General features: G+C 45.0%; 1 protein-coding gene across 2 annotated transcripts in view; it reads right to left on the bottom strand.

Annotated features, from left to right (window-relative positions):
• The window catches only part of ABITRAM (actin binding transcription modulator), an 83,482-nt gene that overhangs the window by 44,831 nt on the left and 11,871 nt on the right, over positions 1-26,780 (bottom strand). For both annotated transcript variants that reach the window (XM_069730573.1, XM_069730574.1), the window contains exon 2: positions 25,563-25,655. In XM_069730573.1, the coding sequence (XP_069586674.1) occupies positions 25,563-25,629 (67 nt within the window). In that variant the 5' untranslated portion in view covers positions 25,630-25,655. The remainder of the gene's footprint in view (positions 1-25,562; positions 25,656-26,780) is intronic.

Raw genomic sequence — 26,780 nt, 5'->3', positions numbered from 1 at the left:
GCATGAGCGGAGCTTCAAGGAGGAAGTACGCTGCCATCCGCAGCGCACAGGAACACAAGTCTGAAACCAAACTTAGAGGGCTTTTATGGGTGGAACCAAAGTTCAGTCCTTCTAGCTGCAGGAGGAATTTGCTCACAATCGACTTCTATAACTTCTTACAGCTATGACACGCTCATTAGACAGGGTTGCTGGAAGCGACAGGCGGACTACCCCTAAATAGTATAATACCACACATTTCCAGCATAGCCATTTCAACGGAAGTCATACCTTTGCATATTCATCACTGATTGATATTTTGATAACCCTAAATCTAATACAAAGTAAAGAAAAATGGGAAGTTGACATGAGGCCCATAGAAGAGGGACAATGAAAACATTTTTTTAGAGAGGGTTCCCTGCCTTTCACATAGGTACTTCCTTCAACCTTTATATAAAATGGTTGAGGAGTGACTGCTTTTGTCGTGGATGCAAGTCCCAATTTGCGGATCTGCTACACATGTTGTGCTCCAGTCCTGACCTAGAAAGGTTTTGGATGAGAGTAACAGATGTAATAATGTCTATTCTGTAAAAGTTTCCATTACTCCATTGGAGTGAATTCTGCGTTACAGGGAATCGGTCAGCAGGTTTTTGTTATATAATCTGAGAACAGCATAATATAGGGCAAGAAAACCTGACTGCAGAGATGGATCGCTTACTTGGCTATTAAAATAGGAGGACCCCCCCCCCCCAAAAAAAAAATGACGTGGGGTCCCCCTATATTTTATAGCCAGAAAGGCTACGCAGACAGCTGCGGGCTCATATTCATAGCCTAGAGAGGGGCCATGGATATTTGGCGCGCCCCCCCCCCCTGCTACAAATACCAGCCCGCAGCCGCACTTAGCCCCTCTCTTCCCACTCCCCTGTAGAGGTGGAATATGGGGTAATAAGGGGTTAAGGTCACCTTTCTATTGTAAGGGGACATTAAGCCTGTTTAATAATGGAGAGGCGTCAATAAGACGCCTATTCATTATTAATCCTATAGTAGTGAAAGAGAAAAAAAAAAAGACTCCAGGAGTGAGACAAGTAGAACACTGCAGCATTGCTTCTTATGTTTGGTATGGAGTTATGAGTTGTCACAAACTATGACTTGTATTTTGTCCATAATCTCTTCAGTCTGCTTAATCTATGTGATGCAGACTGAAGAGACAATGAAGGTAATACAAGGCATGTCTATACTCACCTGAACAGCTGCCAGAAATAGTGAATTCAGTATGCACAAAACCCAGCATCCAGAACGATTTCTGAAAAATGGCATGGTGAGTATAGATATGCCTTGTATTACCTCCACTTTATCTTCAGTCTATGTAATCTATTTCACACAAACTGAACAGACAATGGAGGTCAAGGCATATCTATACTCACCTGGACAGGTGTCAGAAATAGTGAATTCATGATGCTGGGTTTTGTGCATCATGAACTCATTATTTCTGACACCTGACCTGGCGAGTATAGATCTGCTTTGTATTATACCTCGATCTTCTCCTCAGTCTGCATTCAATAGATAATGCAGAAGAGACGCAGGATGTAATGACGTCAACTACCTTACCACTGACATAAGGTTTTTAGAGGAAAGACACGGGAGACACGGTACAGGTATCAATACATGTTGTTTATTAACAACAAACATTAGGAAAATTTATAACATGAATGGTACAGACCCAAACCCAACAGAACATTTTACACAATATCATCTTGCCATGCCACACGTCCGATGTCAGAAACAAAGTAGGCAGCAAATTGGTCCCGCATGTGGGCAACTTCAACAGTTGACCGCAGAGGGTGATGCTGGTAATCTGGCAATGGGTTTGCAACTGGTTCATTCAGTTCAATGTTGGGTCGCTCCTTAGCAATTATGTAATTGTGGAGAACCCCACAGGCTTTGACAACCTCATCGACTGTCTCCATTTTTAGATTAATGGCTGTCCCAAGAATGCGTCATTTTGAGACAAGAATCCCAAAAGGTACACTCAACAGTTCTTTGGGCCCTGGTCAGTCTGTAGTTAAAGGGAACCTGTCACCCCGTTTTTTCAGATTGAGATAAAAATACTGTTAAATAGGGCCTGCGCTGTGCGTTACAATAGTGTATGTAGTGTACCCTGATTCCCCACCTATGCTGCGAAATACATTACCAAAGTCGCCGTTTTCACCTGTCAATCAGGCTGGTCAGGTCAGGTGGGCGTGGTGACATCGCTGTTTCTTCCCCAGCTTTCCGTTGGTGGCGTAGTGGTGTGCGCATGTCCAAGTGCCGAATCCACTGCGTGCAGGTGAAGAAAAAGCGCGCGATCTGCGCTATTACCCTTGTCATCGGTGGGGGCGGCCATCTTCCTGAGGCCACGCGTGCGCAGATGGAGTGCTCTGCTGCACAGGGCTTCAGGAAAATGGCCGCAGGATGCCGCGTGTGCGCAGATGGAGATCGCGGCGGCCATTTTCCCAAAGCCGAGTTTGGGTATCCTGTCTCCGGATGGCTCCTTGGACACGACCAAGCAAATCCCGAAAGCTCTCTTGAGACATCCTGGTCCGGGTTGGCATGGAGCTCGCTGTATAGGGTGTGAGTCTCCACGGCTCTCCCGGACTTCAATAATGGGGTGTCTCCAATAACGCAGACCCAGTGTTCTTCTCAATCTTTCTCTATTTCTTTGCTGCTCACAAGCAAAAGCATAGGCAAGAAACAGCTTTATACTTAAATCCAGGTTGAAATAAAAGCTCTCCATGCGAAGATCCATCGTAACACAGGATACAGTAGCAAAATCTGAAGATTTCAGCAGTCCTAGGGTCTATATAAAGATATCCCATAACACACGCCCACTGTTGTCCTACTGGCGGTGTCTGTTTATCTTGATTTTTCTCCCGCAAAATTTTCCACCATGCGCACAAAAAACGCAAACACATGAAAAAGCATGCAAATGCTGCATTTTTTTGACCGCATGCGTAAGCTTATGCGTCTAAAAACCGCTGCGTTTGCACGCGGTTTATCGTGCGTCTCAGGTTGTGGAAGATACGTACCGCAAATGTGAAACTAGCCTAACCCCTTTGCTGCAACCCCATTGTTGCAATGGTCTTTATGCACCTTCAAGCACTTGCACGTTAACATATTGTATGCTTACTCTGTTGGGCATTTTTGTTTTCTTTCTTACGTCACCATGTGCAATACAATACTTTAATACTTATTACCCTGGTTTTGTATGGGTTTACACTCAACACTTATTTACACAGATCTTGTATCAGTGTGTGGCCAGCATACTTCCATATCGATATGTATATCTGTATATCTATATGTATATCTGTGTTGAAAGTAATCTTTCCAATGGGTTGATATTATAAAGTCACTCACAGTATTCGGTTATTTCGGTTATTTTTCTTTGATATAATGTATGTATTTACCTGTTTCACTTGATTTCTATTTGGCTGCTTGGAGGTCATACTGCTTAGGGTTCTCTACCCCCTTTTGTATTGATATTATTTTCTTTTAGAATCTGTTTTTATCTGATTCACATTAGTACAAATTTTTATATTTTATCTTGGGTTGTGCACGTCCCTTTTGGGTATACCTTCTCATCTTGCTGCCCATCTGTAAATGTCCCCCAAGCTTTATTTCTAGGACCACTGCTCTTCTCTATCTACACCTTCAGCCTGGCACAGCTCAGAGTCCCATGGCTTTCAGTATCACCTCTATGCTGATGACAGACAGATCTACCACTCTGGACCCGATATCACCTTACTAACCTAAATCCCACAATGTCTGTCTGCCATTTCATCTTTGTTCTCGGCTAGATTTCTAAAACTAAACTGGATAAAAAAGAAATCATCTTTCCTCCCATCTCACCTGACAGACCTATTCATCAAAGTCAATGGCTGCTCACTCTCCCCAGTCCCGCAAGCTCGCTGCCTCGGAGTAACGCTTGATTCTGATCTCTCCTTCAAACCACATATCCAAGTCCTTTCCACTTCCTGCCGACTACAACTCAAAAATATTTCTCGGATCAGCACATTTCTTAACCAAGAATCTGCAAAAACACTAGTGCATGCTCATCATCTCCTGCCTTGATTACTGCAACCTCTTGCTTTGAGACCTCCCCCTCTAACATGCTCGCACCCCTCCAATTTGTCCTAAACTCCGCTACCCGACTAATCCACATATCCCCCACTAATTGGCCTCTCCTCCCTGTCAATCCCTTCACGGTCTCTCCATTACCCAGAGACCCCAGTTCAAAACCCCAACTATGGCATACAAAGCCATCCCCACAGGATCTCTTTCTTAAGATACCGTCACACTAAGCGACGCTGCAGCGATACCGACAACGATCCGGATCGCTGCAGCGTCGCTGTTTGGTCGCTGGAGAGCTGTCACACAGACAGCTCTCCAGCGACCAACTATGCCGGTAACCAGGGTAAACATCGGGTTACTAAGCGCAGGGCCGCGCTTAGTAACCCGATGTTTACCCTGGTTACCAGCGTAAGAGTAAAAAAAACAAACAAACACTACATACTTACCTTCCGCTGTCTGTCCCTCTGCGTTCTGCTTCTCTGCCCTGTGTAAGCACAGCGGCCGGAAAGCAGAGCGGTGACGACATGTAAAGCGTCATAGAATACATGGCGCAATAATAAATATGTAAATGGTGTTTTAAGCATGTGTGGCAGTATAACTGGAACAGTGGCTAAAAGTAGAAAATTAAAGTTGTATTCTTGCTGCAACAGCTCACTTCCAGTCAGGGAGGTGCAGGGAATGTAACAGTCACACCTCAATAGAAAGTACCGTAAGTTCACAGTCATGCTCCCTGCACCATGAACGACAGCTTGCTACTCCCACATGTTGCAGAGTTGAAAGTCAGTGGTGACAGGTCTCCCATTAAGCGCAGTATGTCTGTAGACGATTTTAAGACATTTCAAGATTTTGTTAAAGTTGTGAAGGTGAAGTCAGAGTACTTCATCCATTGTGAGGGGATGGCAATTTGGGCTCTCCAATGAAAACCATAGGGATGCTTTGTTTATTGCGTGATTGAAAGATACTGGAGCCAGAATCATTTCCAAATGCAGCCAAGTGACGAAATATATTACTGTTAAACAGCTTCAAAATGAGACATGGATAACTGTTGCAGTTGCGATACGGCAATTCGAAGCCAGGGAACAAGTAGCCACCCTGCAAGGGAGTGTTAGATAGGTCCTTGGCATGGAAAGTTTAAAGAGTTAAAAGACATGATTACCAAAGCAGCTCCTTCTTTTCAAACACATACAGATGTCCCTTGTTAGAATGCTGGGCTTCTAAATGAATTAAAAAAAAAAAACACTTTACAGTAACTATTGTTGACTCTTGTGTATTTGTGGTTTCTAATTTAGATCTCACTTGAATGGGTGAGGAGTCAATCACTGAGCTTTTTATCTGGCCCTTTTCTCTAGGCTTGGAAATTTGCGGCAAATTGATTTGCATACACTTCCAGTCTTCTATGAGGTTTCAGAAAGTGACAGGTTTACAAGTAAAGGTACCTTCACACATAACGATATTGTTAACAATATCGTTGCTTTTTGTGACGTAGCAACGATATCGTTAATGAAATCGTTATGTGTGACGGCGACCATCGATCAGGCCCCTGCTGTGATGTCGTTGGTCGCTGAATAAAGTCCAGAACTTTATTTCGTCGCTGGACTCCTCCTGACATCGCTGGATCGGCGTGTGTAACACCGATCCAGAGATGTCTTCACTGGTAACCAGGGTAAACATCGGGTAACTGAGCGCAGGGCCGCGCTTAGTAACCCGATGTTTACCCTGGTTACCATCCTAAAAGTAAAAAAAAACAAACAGTACATACTTACCTACAGCTGTCTGTCCTCCAGCGCTGTGCTCTGCACTCCTCCTGCACTGGCTGTGAGCGTCGGTCAGCCGGAAAGCAGAGCGGTGACGTCACCGCTCTGCTTTCCGGCCGCTGTGCTCACAGTCAGTACAGGAGGAGAGCAGAGCACAGCGCTGGAGGACAGACAGCTGTAGGTAAGTATGTAGTGTTTGTTTTTTTTTACTTTTAGGATGGTAACCAGGGTAAACATCGGGTTACTAAGCGCGGCCCTGCGACCAACGGCGACCAACAGCCGATGTGCATGATGTAGAGACCCGAAACCACGCCCATCGGACAGGACTGAGAAATTTACAGCGCGGGACACATTAAAAAACGATTTTGTGCGTATTCAAGGGGAGTCAGGGGGTTCTATAATGATGTAGGGAACGCATAGCAGATGCTTAATAAGGCGTTATTTTTAGCTGCCATGCCAAAAAAGTGTTGACAGATTCCCTTTAAGTATACAGCTGTTAGCTGATATTAGTAGCTTGGAAAGCTCCATGTGTATTACTCCCTTTCCTGGCTATAAACATTAGCCCCCAGCTGTCTGCTTTCCCTCTACTGGTTACTAAAATTTCAGGGTACTCAGTCATTTTTTTTTAAATAAATGTATTACTAAAATGCATGTACAGAAAGCTGTACATGCAAAGCACTGATTATCACATATATACGGCACAAGAGCAAGCACTAACTACCAGATACATAGAAGCAGGAATCTACCACACAAGACAAGACCCAAGGTGCAGACTATGCAAAGAAACCTCAGAAACAGTCCAAAACACAGTGGCAGGATGCAAAATGCAAGCAGGAACAGCAACAACCAAGTAGCAGGAATTGTATACAGAAACATCTGCACAGAATATGGGCTAAGTACCCCTAATTCCAGGTGGGAGTCCCAAGAAAAGTGTGGCGAGTGGATGGTAAGTATAGCAGGACTTCAACGGCCTATAGGTGAGTATATGTTTATTTTTTTTTTTAAGTCTCTATACTACGTGGCTCTGTGCTGGCCAATATACTACGTGACTGGGCAATATACTACGTGGCTCTGCTATATACTATGTGGCTGGGCAATATACTACATGACTGGGCAATATACCGTACTACGTGGGCTGTGCTATATACTATATGGCTGGGCAATACGTGACTAGGCAATTACTACATGGCTGGGCAATATACTACGTCGCTGTGCAATATACTACGTGGCTGGGCAGTATACTACGTGCCTGGGCAGTATACTACGTGCCTGGGCAGTATACTACGTGCCTGGGCAGTATACTACGTGCCTGGGCAATATACTACGTGCCTGGGCAATATACTACGTCGCTGTGCAATATACTACGTGGCTGGGCAGTATACTACGTGCCTGGGCAGTATACTACGTGCCTGGGCAGTATACTACGTGCCTGGGCAATATAATACGTGGACATGCATATTCTAGAATACCCGATGCGTTAGAATCGGGCCACCATCTAGTGATAATATATGTGGCATTGCCAAGTGACAGCAACATCAGAATGAAGGAATAGGAGAAGCTGGAGAAATACCAGGGCCTCAAAGGAGAACTGGAGAAGACGTGGAAGGTGAAGGCAACAGTGATTTCAGTGGTGATAGGAGCACTTGGAGCAATGACCCCTAAGTTGGTAAAATGGCTACAACAGACCCTAGAAGCAACATCTGAACTCTGTCCAGAAAAGAACAATGCTGAGAACAATTAAGATCCTGCGCAGAACCCTCAAACTCCCAGGCTTCTGGTAGAGGATCAGAGAATGGAAGAAAAAAAAATACCCCCTTTGGGGGGTGAGAAGGAAAAAAAAAAATTGGAATTTATAAAGGGGGAGCAGCAGGTCACGGGAGGCGGGAGCCTGGGGCTGCGGCTAAGTCCTGGGCCCGCTGCTAAAGAGAAATGAATATTCACTGCACTGGCACTGAATATTCATTTCTCTTATAGCGCACAGTGTCAGCCACAGGCTTCCAGCAGCGGCCAGGCGATCAAGGGTGCACGCTACTTAGGAGCTATGAATATTCACCATTCTCCACTCCCATAGGCGTGGAGAGAGGTGAATATGCATTCCCTTAATGAGCGGGGACACTTGATAGCCCGGCTGCTGGAGCTGCTGACACCAGAAAACAATGCAGTGAGGGTGCGCACGGAAGGTAAGTAGTATTTTTTTAATGCTTTTCTCATGAGGAGCCGCGCAGGCAAGGATGGGAGTAAGGAGCCATGCACACCAGGATACGGATGAGGGGACAATACATACCAGGCTTATACTCGAGTCATAAAGTTTTCCCAGTTTTTGTTTCAAAATTAGGTGCCTCGGCTTAAACATGAGCAATATATTATATATACACACACTGCTCAAAAAAATAAAGGGAACACTTAAACCACAGAATATAACTTCAATCAAATCAAACTTCTGTGAAATCAAGCTATCCACTTAGGAAGCAACACTGTTTGACAATCAGTTTCACACGCTGTTGTGCAAATGGAATGGACAACAGATGGAAATTATTGGCAATTATCAAGACACTCAAATGAGTAGTTCTGCAGGTGAAGACCACATCTCAGTACCAATGCATTCTGGCTGATGTTTTGGTCACTTTTGAATGTTGGGGGCTGTGCTTTCACACTCGTGGTAGCATGAGACGGACTCTACAACGCACACAAGTGGCTCAGGTAGTGCAGCTCATCCAGGATGGCACATCAATGCGAGTTGTGGCAAGAAGGTTTGCTGTGTCCGACAGCGTAGTGTCCAGAGGCGCTACCAGGAGACAGGCCAGTGCACCAGGAGAGGTGGAGGGGGCCCTAGGAGGGAAACAACCCAGCAGCAGGACCGCCATCTCAGCCTTTGTGCAAGGAGGAACAGGAGGAGCACTGCCAGAGCCCTGCAAAATGACCTCCAGCAGGCCACAAATGTGCATGTGTCTGCAGAAACGGTTAGAAAGACTCCCTGAGGATGGTCTGAGTGCCCAATGTCCACAGATGAGGGTTGTACTCACAGTCCAATATAGCCGGGAAGAGCAGGACAAAGTGCCAGAATTGGCGCATCTAATAGATGCGCCTTTTCTGGGCAGCCGCCGGATGTTATTTTTAGGCTGGCGGGGGCCTATGTCAATGGTCACTTACCAGCCTGAGAATACCAGCCCCCAGCTGTGAGCTTTAGCAAGGCTGGTTGTCAAAAATAGGAGGGACCCCAAGCCGTGTTTTTTTATTATTTAAATAATGTTTTTTAAAAAGCGTGAGGACCCCTCTATTCTTGATAACTAGCCTTGCTGAAGCTGACATCTGGGGGTTGCAGCCCCCAGCTGTGAGTTTTGTCTGGCTGGTTATCAAAAATAGGGGGGAACCCACGCCATTTTTCTTTTATTATTATTTATAGCGCAGGAGCAGCAGATGAAAACTCCCATCCGCCGCTCCTGCTCTCACTGTATTTAGCGGTAGCAGATGTCAGATGATGGGATCAGAAGTCCCATCAGCTGACACCAGTGACCGGAGGTGAAGTTTATACCTCCGATCACAGCTGAGCGCTCACTGCCGATCAGAAGCGGTGTTTGCTGCGCTGTCATTCATATGACAGCGTGTCAAACACTAATGTCGGACCCTCTCATTCAAATAAATGGGGTTCGGGTCCGCCCTGCTGGATGACAGGCTGCATGGATGCATTGTGCAGCCTGCCATCTAGAGGTAGCAGAGTCGAGTGTGATGTCATATCCAGCTGTCCTTTACTTTTCTGCAGCAAATACGCTGCAAGAAAAGTCAAACTGCGTATTTGCAGCGTTTTTTCACCATCCATTCACGTCAATGGGTGGAAAACGCTGGAAAAACGCTGAAAGAAGTGACATGCTCTATGACCAAAAAACACAGCAAAGCACAAAATACTGAGGGCACAAAAAACCATTGTGTGTGCATGAAATTTCTGAAATCTCATAGGCTTTGATGGTAGTGTAAAAAGCAGCTTAAAATTAGCATTAAAAAAAAACGAAGCAAAAAAATACAGCAAAATCGCCCTTTGTGAACTTACCCTTAGATATCAAAATCGTTTTCTATATGCGAGGTCAAACTTCACTTGTAAGTCTGGAAATAATTTTACCCTATTTCTGGCAGAAATTCTTGGAAGTGAATTCCTGTGAGGTCTGTATGCCTCACCATAGTCCAAAAGTGATGATAGATGGTGAAAGCAGAGGGAATGTTAAGAACACCCCACAAGGTCTTGAACGGAGTCAGGCCCAACATTTGTAAAAATCATAGCTTGGGATCGATCCATATTTTTATTTGGCCAATTATACTGTAAGAAAGCCTCAAGGGAAGCCCAGCCATCACTCTAACTTCTACATAGGGAACTGGACTTGCACAGGGCCCAATGGGTGGGAATGAACCAAGTGGCTGCTAGTTAGTAAAGCAGGCTGATAGAGAATAGTCAGCATGCTTAGTCTGAGCCAGGGTGAAAGTCAAGAACAAAATCCAGAAGCAGTCGGGTAGTCAAAACACAAGCCCAGATCAAAAAATGTGAATAAACAGTCTAAGACCTCTTTCACATTTTCACATATCAGTGTGTCCAGTACGTGTGGTGACACTTCACACGTTCGAAGACACTTACACACGTAGACCCATGGGTCTGTGTACATGTCAGTGTGTTTCCACGGACCGTGTGTCATGGGCAAAATACATGTCTGATTTTTAACAGAAGCACAGGCCGCAAAGCACGGATGACACACAGGGATGCCATCCGTGTGACACGTATCGGCGCCTAAGAAGCAGCAGTACAGTTAGCGCTGTTCCTTGACACCGGGTGCTGAAGAAGGCTCTCATCATTCTCCCTTGCTCCGCCGGAGATCAGCGCGAGAAGGGGAGAATGAAGAGAGTTATATTCAACTGATAAAAGCGACATTATGCCACAGCTGATGGGACTACTACCCTCACCAGCCTACACCTGCTGCCGCTAATAACAGTGAGAGCAGGAGGCAGCTGATGGGAGTATTCATCAGCTACCGCCTGCGTTGTAAATTAAAAAACAAAAAAACAGCCTGGTGTCCCTACATTTTTGACAACCAAAAGCAAACAGCTGGGGGCTGGTATTCTCAGGCTGGTTTAAGGGGCCATGGATATTGACCCACTCTAGCCTAAAAATAGAAGGCCCAGAAAAGGCACTTCTATTAGAAAAAATACTGTCATCATTGGGAGGTTTGTCCAATTAAATTTTAACGGTTGATGATCTGAACATTGTACTACATCATTTTCATCAACCATTTAGGAAAATCACAGAAGAAAAAATAGAATTTGCCTAATAATTTAGAATGTGGTGTATACATATGGATTAGCAGGACTATCTCATAGGTTTGTAATGACGTAAAACGGAAAAAAAAAAGTGAATAAAAGTGTTGCTGTAGTTGAGATAAAGAATCAATCCCGGCTATAATACACCACTTTAAGGACTTGTTCACATAACCATATTTTCTGGCCAAGTGCTATCTGTATATAAAAAAAACCACAGATAGCACCAGGATTAATGTTTTTCAATGGGGCAGTGCAGATATGTGGGGGGGGGGTTGTTTGTTTGGTTTTCAATTTTTACAGACACACCGCAATTCTGTAACATAGGAAACTGTAAATGGTCCTGTAAAGCAGGGGTCCCCAACTCCAGTCCTCAAGGCCCACCAACAGGTCATGTTTTCAGGATTTCCTTTGCATTGCACAGGTGATGCAATTATTACCTGGGCAAGACTAAGGAAATCCTGAAAACATGACATGTTGGTGGGCCTTGAGGACTGGAGTTGGGGACCCCTGCTGTAAAGGATTAACAGCACCTGCAAAAATAAACGGGCTGCTCACAGACGACAAATGATAAAGTCAACAGTCCCATTTTTCTGGATGAAGCTGAAGTATTTTTTATACACCTGTGTGAACCTAACAAAATAGGTTACAAGGATATGCATTTCAGTGTTGTACCGATGCCTTCCTCAGGCCAATTAGGTGCAGCAAGAGATGAGAGATGTTTAAAGGGAATCTGTCAGGTCTCCCATGCCTTCAATCCAGCAGCATTCAGCTATGTGTGATTAAACATAATTCAGTTAAATAAATGCTTTTAAAAAAAAAGGGGCGATCCAAAAGTAATGATAATCGGTTATTTCTATTGCACACAGAAATTAAAATAAAATGTTTTCTTCTCTCTTAGGTACCCACTAGTCCAGGAAAAAAAAATCACTTACCGTATATACTCGAGTATAAGTCGACCCGAGTATAAGCCGACCCCCCTAATTTTGCCACAAAAAACTGGGAAAACTTATTGACTCGAGTATAAGCCTAGGGTAGAAAATGCAGCAGCTACCGGTGAATTTCAAAAATAAAAATAGATGCTCTATACCGTTCATTATTGCCCCATAGATGCTCCATATACAACTGTGCTATATAGAATGCTCTGCACCTTTGATTATGGCCCCATAAATGCTCCTTATAATGTTGTGCCATATATGCTCTGCAGCTTTGATTATGGCCCCATAGATGCTCCTTATAATGTTGTGCCATATATGCTCTGCACCTTTGATTATGGCCCCATAAATGCTCCTTAGAATGCTGTGCCCCATATATGCTCTGCACCTTTATGGCCCCATAGATGCTCCTTATAATGCTGTGCCCCATATATGCTCTGCACCTTTATGGCCCCATAGGTGCTCCTTATAATGCTGTGCCCCTTATATGCTCTGCACCTTTATGGCCCCATAGGTGCTCCTTATAATGCTGTGCCCCATATATGCTCTGCACCTTTATGGCCCCATAGGTGCTCCTTATAATGCTGTGCCCCATATATGCTCTGCACCTTTATGGCCCCATAGGTGCTCCTTATAATGCTGTGCCCCATATATGCTCTGCACCTTTATAGCACCATAGATGCTCCTTATAATGCTGTGCCCCATATATGCTCTGCACCTTTATGGCCCCATAGGTGCTCCTTATAATGCTGTGCCCCATATATGCTCTGCACCTTTATGGCCCCATAGGTGCTCCTTATAATGCTGTGCCCCATATATGCTCTGCACCTTTATAGCCCCATAGATGCTCCTTATAATGCTGTGCCCCATATATGCTCTGCACCTTTATGGCCCCATAGGTGCTCCTTATAATGCTGTGCCCCATATATGCTCTGCACCTTTATGGCCCCATAGATGCTCCTTATAATGCTGTGCCCCATATATGCTCTGCACCTTTATAGCCCCATAGGTGCTCCTTATAATGCTGTGCCCCATATATGCTCTGCACCTTTATGGCCCCATAGGTGCTCCTTATAATGCTGTGCCCCATATATGCTCTGCACCTTTATGGCCCCATAGGTGCTCCTTATAATGCTGTGCCCCATATATGCTCTGCACCTTTATAGCACCATAGATGCTCCTTATAATGCTGTGCCCCATATATGCTCTGCACCTTTATGGCCCCATAGGTGCTCCTTATAATGCTGTGCCCCATATATGCTCTGCACCTTTATGGCCCCATAGATGCTCCTTATAATGCTGTGCCCCATATATGCTCTGCACCTTTATGGCCCCATAGGTGCTCCTTATAATGCTGTGCCCCATATATGCTCTGCACCTTTATGGCCCCATAGGTGCTCCTTATAATGCTGTGCCCCATATATGCTCTGCACCTTTATAGCACCATAGATGCTCCTTATAATGCTGTGCCCCATATATGCTCTGCACCTTTATGGCCCCATAGGTGCTCCTTATAATGCTGTGCCCCATATATGCTCTGCACCTTTATGGCCCCATAGGTGCTCCTTATAATGCTGTGCCCCATATATGCTCTGCAGCTTTATAGCCCCATAGATGCTCCTTATAATGCTGTGCCCCATATATGCTCTGCACCTTTATGGCCCCATAGGTGCTCCTTATAATGATGTGCCCCATATATGCTCTGCACCTTTATGGCCCCATAGATGCTCCTTATAATGCTGTGCCCCATATATGCTCTGCACCTTTATGGCCCCATAGATGCTCCTTATAATGCTGTGCCCCATATATGCTCTGCACCTTTATGGCCCCATAGGTGCTCCTTATAATGCTGTGCCCCATATATGCTCTGCACCTTTATGGCCCCATAGGTGCTCCTTATAATGCTGTGCCCCATATATGCTCTGCACCTTTATGGCCCCATAGATGCTCCTTATAATGCTGTGCCCCATATATGCTCTGCACCTTTATGGCCCCATAGGTGCTCCTTATAATGCTGTGCCCCATATATGCTCTGCACCTTTATGGCCCCATAGATGCTCCTTATAATGCTGTGCCCCATATATGCTCTGCATCTTTATCGCCCCATAGGTGCTCCTTATAATGCTGTGCCCCATATATGCTCTGCACCTTTATGGCCCCATAGGTGCTCCTTATAATGCTGTGCCCCATATATGCTCTGCACCTTTATGGCCCCATAGATGCTCCTTATAATGCTGTGCCCCATATATGCTCTGCACCTTTATGGCCCCATAGGTGCTCCTTATAATGTTGTGCCCCATATATGCTCTGCACCTTTATGGCCCCATAGGTGCTCCTTAGAATGCTGCTGGTGCTGCCATAAAAAAAAAAAAAATCACATACTCACCTCTCTTCTCAGGACGCCGGCGCTTTCAATAATTACCTGCTCCTCGTGCGGCTCCGTCTCCAGCACTGACGCTCAGCAGAGGGCGCGCACTGACTACGTCACAGCGCCCTCTAACCTGAGCGTCATTGCTAGAGGACGTTGCAGACGGAGCCGCACCGGAGCGAGGAGCAGGTAATTATAGCGCTGCGCTCCCCTTACCTGCTGCGGCGCGGTCCCTGCAGTCCCTGGCTTCTCCGCCGCTGCAGCTTCTTCCTGTAATTGAGCGGTCACATGGCACCGATCATTACAGAAATGAATATGCGGCTCCTCCCCTATGGGGGTGGAGCTGCCTATTCATTTCTGTAATGAGCGGTGCCATGTGACCGCTCAGTACAGGAAGAATCTGCAGCGCCGGAGAAGCCAGGGACTGCAGGGACCGCGCTGGGAGCAGGTAAGTATGATTACACAGCCCCCGCTCTCCCTCCCCTGCTGACACCCGGGTATATGACTCGAGTATAAGCCGAGAGGGGGACTTTCAGCCCAAAAAAATGGGCTGAAAATCTCGGCTTATACTCGAGTATATACGGTAAATAGACCATGATTCCCGGGAGCTACATTCATTTGAATATGAACTGCCGAGGAGTGAACATCAAAATGGAAAAAAACGAGCTCAGAGCTGTCATCAAATACCTCTGCTTAAAAAAAACTACCAAAGACATACACAGCGACTTGGTGGAAACATTGGGGGACTCTTCTCCTCCATATTCCACAGTTGCATGCTGGGCCAAGGAATTTAAGCTGGGAAGAACATCGACGGAAGATGAACATCGTGAAGGACGCCCATCCACGTCCCTCAATGAAGAAAATGTGAAAAAAGTTGAAGAAGTTGTATTGGCAGATCGAAGAGTGACTATCAGGCATGTAGCTGAGGTCACAGGGATCTCATATGGCAGTATTCAAAGAATCCTTGCAAAAGAATTGCATATGAGAAAGGTCTCCGCGCGTTGGGTGGCAAAAATGTTAACCGACAAGCAAAAGAAGAAACGAGTTGACATTTCAATAGCAAATCTCGAAAAGTTCCAAGCAGACAAGGAAAATTTTTTGTCACGTTTTTTGACCATGGACAAGACCTGGATCCACCACTTTGATCCCGAAACTAAACAACAATCGATGACGTGGAAACGAGCCGACGAACCGACGCCGAAGAAATTCAAAGTGTCAAGCTCAGCAGGGAAGGTTATGGCGTCCGTTTTTTGGGACGCTGAAGGAATTATTATGGTGGACTATTTGGAGAAGGGAGCCACTATTACGGGCTCCTACTACGCAGAACAAATAAGAAGATTGTGGGAGGCTATCAAGGAGAAAAGGCGCGGCAAACTGCGGGCTGGAGTGCTGTTTCACCAAGATAACGCGCTGGCTCACAAAGCTGCAGTTGCCATGGCTACCATTCAAGTCCCTTTTTCCTATGCTAATAAGGGCTTTGACTAGTCGATAGGATGTTAGTTCCCCAGACTAGTCAGCCCTCTTTCCATGTTATCACGCCCCCGTAGACGTGATAATTTGCACAAGCCGGCATCATCGTCAGCTCATGCAAATCTGCGCACGTGTGCCGATCATAGAGGCAGCGTCACCGCCTCTGAAGTTGGGCGTATGCTTCCCAGCTTCAGAGGCGTGCACTGCGCATGACCGAAAGCAGTCTTCTAAACTTGCAGACATGTGCAGTGCACACTTCTGAAGCCGGGAAGCATACACCCAGCTTCAGAGGCGGTGACGCTGCCTCTATGATCGGCATGAATGAGTAGGAATGAGTGGCATGCTTGCGCTAGACCTGCATGAGCGGCAATGACGCTACTGGTACAAATTATGTTATGATGCCCACAGGGGCGTGATAACATGGAAAGAGTGCTGACTAGTCTGGGGAACTAAAGCCCCATCAACTAATCTAAGCCCTCATTAGCATAGGAAAAAGGGACATTATAAATGCTTTTATAAAACATTTATGTAACTGAATTATGTTATACAGGGCTGGTTAGGGAGGAGGCTTAATCACACATGGCTAAATGCTGCTGGATTGAAGGCATGGGAGACCTGATAGGTTCCTTTTAAATAGGGAAAAAGTGGAGGAAAACAGTAAGAAGGGGCAAGACACATACAAACCATGTGACGGTGAAAAACAGCATACATGCAATAAAAACTGGGAATGTAATAACGCATTATAAAAGAGTAAAACATCATAGTTTTTGTTCATGGATACAGAGCTGTTTAAATTAGTATGAGGTATTAAAAAGAAAAAACATTTGCTAAGTAACAAAATGCTATAGAGGCTGATAGCCAACGGAGAACACTAAACTATGTGAAGCTTAAGCAGATGGACAGGGCCGTGAGCCAATGAGAAAACATCAGGCAATAACAGGGATTTTAGTTGATTGATAGGGCTGCGAGCAAATGAGAAAGCATCAAGCTTATACTGGGATAGATAGGCCTGTAGACCAATGGAAACACATTCGGGTGCAAAAGATGGCCATGAATGTAAACCAATTAACTAGAACTAGGCTATAACAAGAGGTAAAAATAAGGACCATAATAAACAAAAAAAATGTGGCTAATACACTGCCACAAATAATATAATACAGTACAATGCTGGAAAGTAATACAAACTGGAGTGCAGAAAAAATAACAGCAGGAACTCCAGACTGAAAAGTCAAAATATGAAATATTTGCCTAGAACAAAAGGCAGAAAGGCTTAGGGTACCATCACACTATACGATTTACCTACGATCACGACCAGCGATACGACCTGGCCGTGATCGTAGGTAAATCGTAGTGTGGTCGCTGGGGAGCTGTCACACAGGCAGCTCTCCAGCGACCAACGATGCCGAGGTCCCCGTAAAAAAAACAAACAGCACATACTTACATTCCGGTGTCTGTCCCTTGCCGTCTGCTTCCCGCACTCAGTGACTGCCGGCCGTAAAGTGAAAGCACAGCACAGCGGTGAGTCACCGCTGTGCTCTGCTTTCACTTTACGGCCGGCAGTCAGTGAGTGCGGGAAGCAGATGGCAAGGGACCTGACGGACACCGGAATGTAAGTATGTGCTGTTTGTTTTTTTTTACATTTACGCTGGTAACCAGGGTAAACATCGGGTTACTAAGCGCGGCCCTGCACTTAGGAACCCGATGTTTACCCTGGTTACAAGCAAACGCATCGCTGGATCGCATCGCTAGATCGGTGTCACACACACCAATCTAGCGATGACAGTGGGAGATCCAGCGACGAAAGAAAGTTCCACACGATCTGCTACGACGTACGATTCTCAGCAGGATCCCTGATCGCTGCTGCGTGTCAGACACAGCGATATCGTAACGATAGCTGCTTAGCTGCCCGTGTGGTCTCTACTATGTAGGGGAGACCACAATGGAGGTCAAAGCGAGAATTTCAAAGCATAAGAGTACTATTAGAACGAATTTGATTGACCTTCCAGTACCTAGGCACTTCCATGAGTTCGGGCACTCGGTTAATCAGCTCAGATACCGAGTCATTGATGATGTACCTATGCCAAGACGGGGTGGCGATCGGGTCTCTCTTCTGAAGAGAAAAGAATTGAAATGGATCTATGAGCTTGATACTCTCTCTCCAAAAGGCTTAAATATTGATTATCAACAAAGTTGTCTCCTGTAAGGTCCTTTTGGTCATTTGTGGTACCTTATCGGTGTATTATTGTTTTTAATTCTATTATATACTGTTTATTTTTGTTAGGGGTGGTCTCATTAACAGTTGCTTTTTAGATCTGTCCTATATATACAAATGTAGCCTCTTGATCAATTTGATCTGAGGAGAGTGTGGCTATTTGCCTGATATCTACCTTAATCCGTTTTTTTCACCTCCTTTTTCCCTTTTTATGCTTGGATGTAGTTTTTCCAGGATAAAAAAAATATAGATGTCTATGGAGTTAATGTGCCTGCTCTCGTCAGATCGCAAATGCTAAGCAGCTTGAGGCTGGGCAATTACCAACATGGGAGACGGGCTGGGAATCCCTGGTACCAAAGGTGTTTGTAATGTATGTATGTCCTTGCAAGGAGTTTTATACGGACTGAGTTTAAGCTATTATGATGGTTGTTTTTTCGGTATATGTCGTTTTTCATTACAGGCCCGTATGAATAGATGTAAATATTTAAAATGACGGATCACATAATATATGAATAGTCGATATTGGGGATAAATATATAAATATATAAGGTGTCCAGTGGAGAAATGTCATATTGTATACCGTTGTATACTATGGACCTGGAGTGAAAAAATACTATACCTGAACACGCCCACAATGCCATGACGATCGTGGATGCAGTACCCGGATTGGTGCGAGTGATATTTGTTTACATTGTGGACTTTGGGGACTTATTGGGGATTTACGAGTGTCACACAATAGTGGCGAGCGATCAGAGGTAGTTGGACTATGTTAGCGGCTAGTATATATAGGGGGCTGGCAATGTGGGACTGTTTTTATATGTATATATGTACGTTGCACTATGATGTATTTTTTCCAGGTATATGGAGCCACACCATTGGTTGCTTGTTAATTAATGGGTTTGGCCTAAGGGTATGTAATGGTGGTTGTATTGTCTTTTCACTATGCTTGAAAAAGGTCCACGGACCGAAACGTTGCAGATGGCAGAATAAACTTTGGAGCTGTCTTTTCACAATTGCTGTGGTGCTGTACTTTTCTTCATGTGCTTCTGGATTTACCTACTGGGATGGATCCCCTGGTGAGGACGTGCACTCTGCTGTCCATAGAGACATTGCCATTATAGGGTGCGGCTTTACTATTTATATTTGATACTTGCATTGTTTGGGTCCTGTTTGGCCTGCATCCTTCTTTTGCATTTTTTTGCATTTTTTGCTATTTTTACATATGGATATATGTGCTGGTATGAGCAATGGTGAACCAGCGTCTGCCTGTTTTTATTACACCGATGAGGATGCTGCAAGGATCATATTGGACGCTGAGGCTGACAACTCATATTTAAAACAGCCCTCTATTGAAATGCTGAAAAAAAGATGGGAGGCTGAAAGGAAGAAAATCATCTCGTTAGAGTTGCATGCTGGAACGTTGGTAGAGTACTTTAAGGCCAAGAGAATTCCTAGGGGATTAAGGCCTAATTTGAGACCTACCCTGATGCCAGGCAATGTGCAATTCTGCGCTAAGTTTGAAGCGATTGGCAACAAATATGTCTTTGACATCATGCTATTGAATATAGAATTCCTGAGGAAAGAGATTGAGATTTTAAAAACTAAGCAGGATGAGACAAAAAACGCTATCCTGTCAATCACCTCAGCTGATGACTTGAGTCACATTAACTCCAAGATGGAAGAAAATCTGTCCAAATTTAAAACAGGACTGGAGGATGTTAAAAGATCCAAATGGTTTAGAGATATGGACGATTATAGCAATGGCAGAATTTACGGCTGGCAATTCAGGAACCCTGCGCCGAATAGATCTACAACAGGGCCTGGACGCCCTAGAAGTGCCCCCAAAAGAACGAGGAGGCCTCGGAGAGGGGCAAATACGCAAGCAGCTTTTGGCTTTACAGGTGGTGAGTCTGACTCTACGGATGAAGGCGGTGTAACGATTTTGGATACAACTCGTTTTTTAGCCAAGGAGACGGTGACATCCCAAGAAGGCGGAGGAGCCACAGGGGTGGCAGGAAACACAGGAAGAGGGGACCAAGGCTCGGTGACGAGGTCCAAAATGAGGAAGAAATAAGTGAGATTCCCTCTTTGGTGGTAAATATCTCTTCATTAACTCTCACAGACTTACAAATTAAGGTGCTCTCTAGAGGGCTTTCTTTTTGCCCTACGAGTAGAGCTAATTGGTTTAACATTGATAATGATTTGTACATGTTTTTCAGACGTTTAAAGTTGGCTGTATTTTTTGCAGATAAAGAAAGGACTGTACCCTTGAATCCCCAGACACATCTCTCCCTTGATATGTTTGGCCTCCACAATAAAAGTGATTTTGTGCCTCCAACACAGGATCCTGTTGTGGAGACCTTTTGTAAACTAGTAAAGGCCGATTTGGCTAAATTGAAACAAAAGGGGAAGAGATCGAGTCGCTCGAATCTAACATATGCAGAGCGTAAGGAGATTGGGATTCTAAAAAGTAATAAATCCATCACCATCAAGGCAGCCGATAAAGGCGGAGCCTTGGTGGTGATGGACACGGCCCAGTATTTGGATGAGATAAGGTCGCAGCTTTCAGATACAGAGGTCTATGAGAAGCTACAGGTGAACCCAACCCAGAGGTTTAAATCAGAATTGGATACAATAATTGAGGAGGCATTGAATAGTGGCCTAACTGATGCTAAGTTGGCCAAATATCTTACAGTTGAACACCCAGTGGTTCCCGTCCTGTACACCCTCGCAAAAATTCATAAGGATCTTCAGAGGCCCCCTGGCCGCCCGATTGTGTCGGGCAGGGGGTCTCTGTGTAATAAAGTGGCAATCTTTTTGGATCATTTACTGAGAAAATTTGCGGTTACTACACCTTCCTATGTGAAGGATACTAGTGATTTCATTAGGTCCTTGGAGGGTGTGCAGGTCGGGGATACCACATGGTTGGTGTCATTTGATGTTACATCTCTATACACTTCCATCGAGCATGCCAGGGGGTTGTCTGCTGTCGGTGTGGCGCTGGCCGGCTCCGACATGGCCCCGGACTGTGCACGGTTCGCCCTGGCGCTGCTGGAGTTCATTCTCGAGAGGAATTTTTTTCTCTTTGGGGATGATTTCTTCCTGCAGCGCCGCGGGACAGCCATGGGGTCCAATGTGGCCCCTACGTATGCTAACATCTATATGGCTGTCCTGGAGGGCGAACACGTGTACAAGTCGCAGTTTTGGGGCCGTGTTAGGGGCTGGCGGCGCTACATCGACGACATCTTCCTGGTTTGGGATGGTGATTATGATGAGCTCGTACAATTCCACCTTTTTTTGAATAATATCTACCCTGGGTTGGGTTTCACAATGGAGTGCTCTCAGACCAGGATGCAATTTCTGGATACATGTGTCTATAAGAGTGAAGGTTTTTTATATACTGACCTGTTTGTCAAAAAGACAGACAGGAATAATGTTTTACATTTTTCCAGTGAACATCCACGGAGAATGGTGGAGTCCCTCCCATGGAGCCAACTCCTAAGAGTCAGGAGGATTGTCTCGAGTGACTCTCTTATAGATTTGAGGCTTAATGAGATGTGCCAAAAATTTCTGGCGAGAGGATATCCTAAGGAGGACTTGGATACATTCAAAACTAAAGCATTGTCTAAAGGAAGAGATGAGCTCCTTACTCCCAAGGTTGCTATAGAATCTGATAAGAGGATACCATTTGTGACAGCATTTAATGGTTGGAGTGGCCAGATCTCGGATGTGATTCGAAGGCACTGGTCACTTTTGGGGAGGGGACATGACAATGTGAGTGAGTTTCAGTCGCCCCCATTATTCTCATATAGGAGAAATAGAAATCTGAAGGACGAGTTGGTGGTGTCTGATGTGGGCAGCTCAAGGAGGGATCCGCAGACTACTTTAAGCCGTCCGAGCCTGGGTAATTTTCCCTGTCTCGGATGTGCAAGCTGCAATAATTTAATCAAAGGGGCATGTTTTTATCATCCCCACACTGGAAAAAAGTATACGATACGGAAACGATATACATGCAGAAGTAGTTTTGTGGTCTACATCCTTAGCTGCCCGTGTGGTCTCTACTATGTAGGGGAGACCACAATGGAGGTCAAAGCGAGAATTTCAAAGCATAAGAGTACTATTAGAACGAATTTGATTGACCTTCCAGTACCTAGGCACTTCCATGAGTTCGGGCACTCGGTTAATCAGCTCAGATACCGAGTCATTGATGATGTACCTATGCCAAGACGGGGTGGCGATCGGGTCTCTCTTCTGAAGAGAAAAGAATTGAAATGGATCTATGAGCTTGATACTCTCTCTCCAAAAGGCTTAAATATTGATTATCAACAAAGTTGTCTCCTGTAAGGTCCTTTTGGTCATTTGTGGTACCTTATCGGTGTATTATTGTTTTTAATTCTATTATATACTGTTTATTTTTGTTAGGGGTGGTCTCATTAACAGTTGCTTTTTAGATCTGTCCTATATATACAAATGTAGCCTCTTGATCAATTTGATCTGAGGAGAGTGTGGCTATTTGCCTGATATCTACCTTAATCCGTTTTTTTTATATATTGTGTTTTTTTCCCCTCCTTTTTCCTTTTTATGCTTGGATGTATTTTTTCCAGGATAAAAAAATATAGATGTCTATGGAGTTAATGTGCCTGCTCTCCTCAGATCACAAATGCTAAGCAGCTTGAGGCTGGGCAATTACCAACATGGGAGATGGGCTGGGAATCCCTGATATCTACCTTAATCCGTTTTTTTCCCCTCCTTTTTCCCTTTTTATGCTTGGATGTAGTTTTTCCAGGATAAAAAAAATATAGATGTCTATGGAGTTAATGTGCCTGCTCTCGTCAGATCGCAAATGCTAAGCAGCTTGAGGCTGGGCAATTACCAACATGGGAGACGGGCTGGGAATCCCTGGTACCAAAGGTGTTTGTAATGTATGTATGTCCTTGCAAGGAGTTTTATACGGACTGAGTTTAAGCTATTATGATGGTTGTTTTTTCGGTATATGTTGTTTTTCATTACAGGCCCGTATGAATAGATGTAAATATTTAAAATGACGGATCACATAATATATGAATAGTCGATATTGGGAATAAATATATAAGGTGTCCAGTGGAGAAATGTCATATTGTATACCGTTGTATACTATGGACCTGGAGTGAAAAAATACTATACCTAGCTACGAGCCTGGATGTACTTTTGCGCGCTGATTGTAGCGCTATGTGACCGCTTACTGGAGTCATCTATTATGAAGAAGTCTATGGAGCATTACTTTGCAGTTGCCGATTAAATAGACTCAGTGTGCTGACTATGCTGGATTCCGTCATTATAGCGCTATGGGACCGCTCACTCGAACCATCTGTCATGAAGAGATTTATGGAGAATTCCTTTGTCATACGCAGTCGCTGACTATATGGACTCAGTGTGCTGATTGTACTGGAGTCCGGGACTGCGACATGCGCATATGAGCTACGGACAGGGATAATGTCACGGACATGTACAATACAATGTGCACCATTGGACAAAAGTGGGCGGTGTTTGTTTACCACTGACATGTGGTCCAGCAGCCTATGAACTAGTGCGGTGAGGAGCACTGCATGCTAGGCATATGTCGATCACATGATTTAAGATTGAGGAGCTGATTGGACTGCTCTTGTTCTGAACACGCCCACAATGCCATGACGATCGTGGATGCAGTACCCGGATTGGTGCGAGTGATATTTGTTTACATTGTGGACTTTGGGGACTTATTGGGGATTTACGAGTGTCACACAATAGTGGCGAGCGATCAGAGGTAGTTGGACTATGTTAGCGGCTAGTATATATAGGGGGCTGGCAATGTGGGACTGTTTTTATATGTATATATGTACGTTGCACTATGATGTATTTTTTCCAGGTATATGGAGCCACACCATTGGTTGCTTGTTAATTAATGGGTTTGGCCTAAGGGTATGTAATGGTGGTTGTATTGTCTTTTCACTATGCTTGAAAAAGGTCCACGGGCCGAAACGTTGCAGATGGCAGAATAAACTTTGGAGCTGTCTTTTCACAATTGCTGTGGTGCTGTCCTTTTCTTCATGTGCTTCTGGATATCGCTGGAACGTCACGAATCGTACCGTCGTAGCGATCGAAATGGCACTGTGTGACGGTACCCTTAGAGCGGTACAATAATTGGTGTCTGCAGGTAACCGTAAAGAAGCAGGTTTGTGTCTGATTTTCAGCAAATGGAGTTGGGGATTTGGTGAAGATTAATGAAGTCCATAATGCTGAGAAATACAGGCAGAAACTTATTCATCATGCAATACCACCAGGGAGGCATCTGACTCCAAATATATTCTTGGGCAGGACAATAACTCCAATAATACACATAATGAAAAACTAATCTTCAGTGTAAAGAACAAGGAGTAAGTGATGGTATGACACCCACAGAGCCCACACTTGCCTAAACCGTTTGCATAGTATTGTATGTAGTCATCATAAAGCTAGAATTAAACCGTACTTGTCACAGAAATACGACAGAGAAGTAGGGGGTTAAAATGAATAAGATATATGAAAATACTTTTAAAAACTAGGGCAAAGTAGAAGAGGACTTGACATACTACAGCCTATAACTCATCCCTTGTTGGAAGAAAAAAAAAATTATGATATGCAACGCATGCTAGTTAAGGCTACTTTCACACTAGCGTCGGATTCGGCCCGTCGCATTGCGTCGGGCCGAGATTCCGACGCTAGTGTTTGTTGTGCCGCACAACGGAGGCAGCGGATGCATTTCTCCGGCGCATCCGCTGCCCCATTGTGAGGTGCGGGGAGGTGGGGGCGGTCAGAAAAAGCGGTCCGTCGGCTGCAAAAAACGTTACATTTAACGTTTTTTGCTCCCGGCGGTCCGCCGCAAGACGGTTTGCGACGTGTGTCAATACGTCGCAATGCGTCAGTAATGTAACTCTGGGGCAAAAACGCATCCTGCAAACAACTTTGCAGGATGCGTTTTTTCCCCTAAACGACGCATTGCGACGTATTAAAAAAAACGCCAGTGTGAAAGTAGCCTAAAGCTCTTCTATCTGTAGAATCTCCACAGCAGAAGAGATACACTGTACTGACTGGGGAAAGAGTGGAAAAGTGTAAAGTTGGCTAGCAGACTTGTAGGGATACTAGTGACGGGCAGCTTCTCCATATCTGTAACATGCTAGGAAAAGAGAAAGACTGCCTGCAAAGAAAAGCACCATTAGGCGACAGCAACTATTGGCAGCAATGGGAACATCACTATGGAATACAATTTTGCCCCATGTGAGATTTTTCTTTCAAGCTGAAGTAATAGACAGGCAAAGTCTACAGGGCTTATTTCTCTACCAGCTCTCTGCTCCGGCTAATAGAGAGGGGGAGACCCTTTTTTTTTTTTTTTTTTTTTTAACCTCACACATTGATCGGCATAATGGGTTTGCACTGGTTCTGCACTTTACCTGATTTGTACCATCGTGTAAAATAACGATCAACCACAGAAGGGAATTGTTGAGATGCTTCAGCCATATAAAGACCAGCAATAGAAGAGGAGCCTAAAAAAAAAAAAAAAAAATAGTGAGAAGTAGTAAAATAGGGATTTTTGTGTACTCACCGTAAAATCCTTTTCTCCGAGCCACTCATTGGGGGACACAGAACCGTGGGTGTTATGCTGCTGTCGCTAGGAGGCTGACACCAAGTTGAGACAAAAAAGTTAGCTCCTCCCCTGCAGTATACACCCTCATGCTGGCTTCCAGAGATCCAGTTCAGTGTAAAAGCAGTAGGGGATCATTAACAACATATCTATATATATAATTGTCTAAGGGTTTTTCTGTCTGTCTGTCCTGGAAATCCCACGTCTCTGACGCCTGGCGGCCTCGACCAATCAGCGACGGGCACAGCACGGCGACGATGATGTCATAAAGGTTGCCTCGACCAATCAGTGACGGGCACAGTCTGCCGCGAATTTGCCTCGACCAATCAGCGACGGGCACAGTATCGACGTAGATGTCATAATGGTTGCCATGGCGACGATGTCATAAACGTTGCCTCGACCAATCAGCGACGGGCGCAGTCTGCCGCGAATTCTGGAATCATCATTGTCCATATACTACGGGGACATGCATATTCTAGAATACCCGATGCGTTAGAATCGGGCCACAATCTAGTAACATAATATTAGAGTATAACATGTCAGAGTAAGCCAAAAAAGGAACGAGCCATAAGGCTAACGGGTGAGTGCTGTGTCCCAGTGTGTCTCCGAGTGGCTCGGAGAAAAGGATTTTACGGCGAGTACACAAAAATCCCTATTTCTCCTTTGCCACATAGGGGGACACAGAACCATGGGACGTCCGAAAGCAGTCCCTGGGTGGGGAACAATATAACCAAATAACTCTGTGCACCAACTGACTATAAATGCGCAACGGCCGCTTGCAGAATACGTCTGCCAAGGGCCGCATCTGCAGAAGATTGAGTGTGGACATTGTAGTGCTTCGTGAAAGTATGCAGGCTGGACCATGTTGCGGTCTTGCAAACCTGCTCTGCCGGCGCCTGATGCCGAATGGCCGAGGAAGCACCCACCGACCGAGTTGAGTGAGCCCTAATCCACGCCGGGATAGGTCTGCCCCTGACCAGATAAGATTCTTGAATAGCTGATCGGATCCATCTGGCTATCGTGGCTT

The sequence above is a fragment of the Ranitomeya imitator genome, chromosome 6 (assembly GCF_032444005.1).
Source record: "Ranitomeya imitator isolate aRanImi1 chromosome 6, aRanImi1.pri, whole genome shotgun sequence".
In the NCBI taxonomy this organism is placed as follows: domain Eukaryota; kingdom Metazoa; phylum Chordata; class Amphibia; order Anura; family Dendrobatidae; genus Ranitomeya; species Ranitomeya imitator.
Note: the sequence above shows the minus strand (reverse complement) of the source record. Positions and strands in the feature narration are given on the sequence as shown.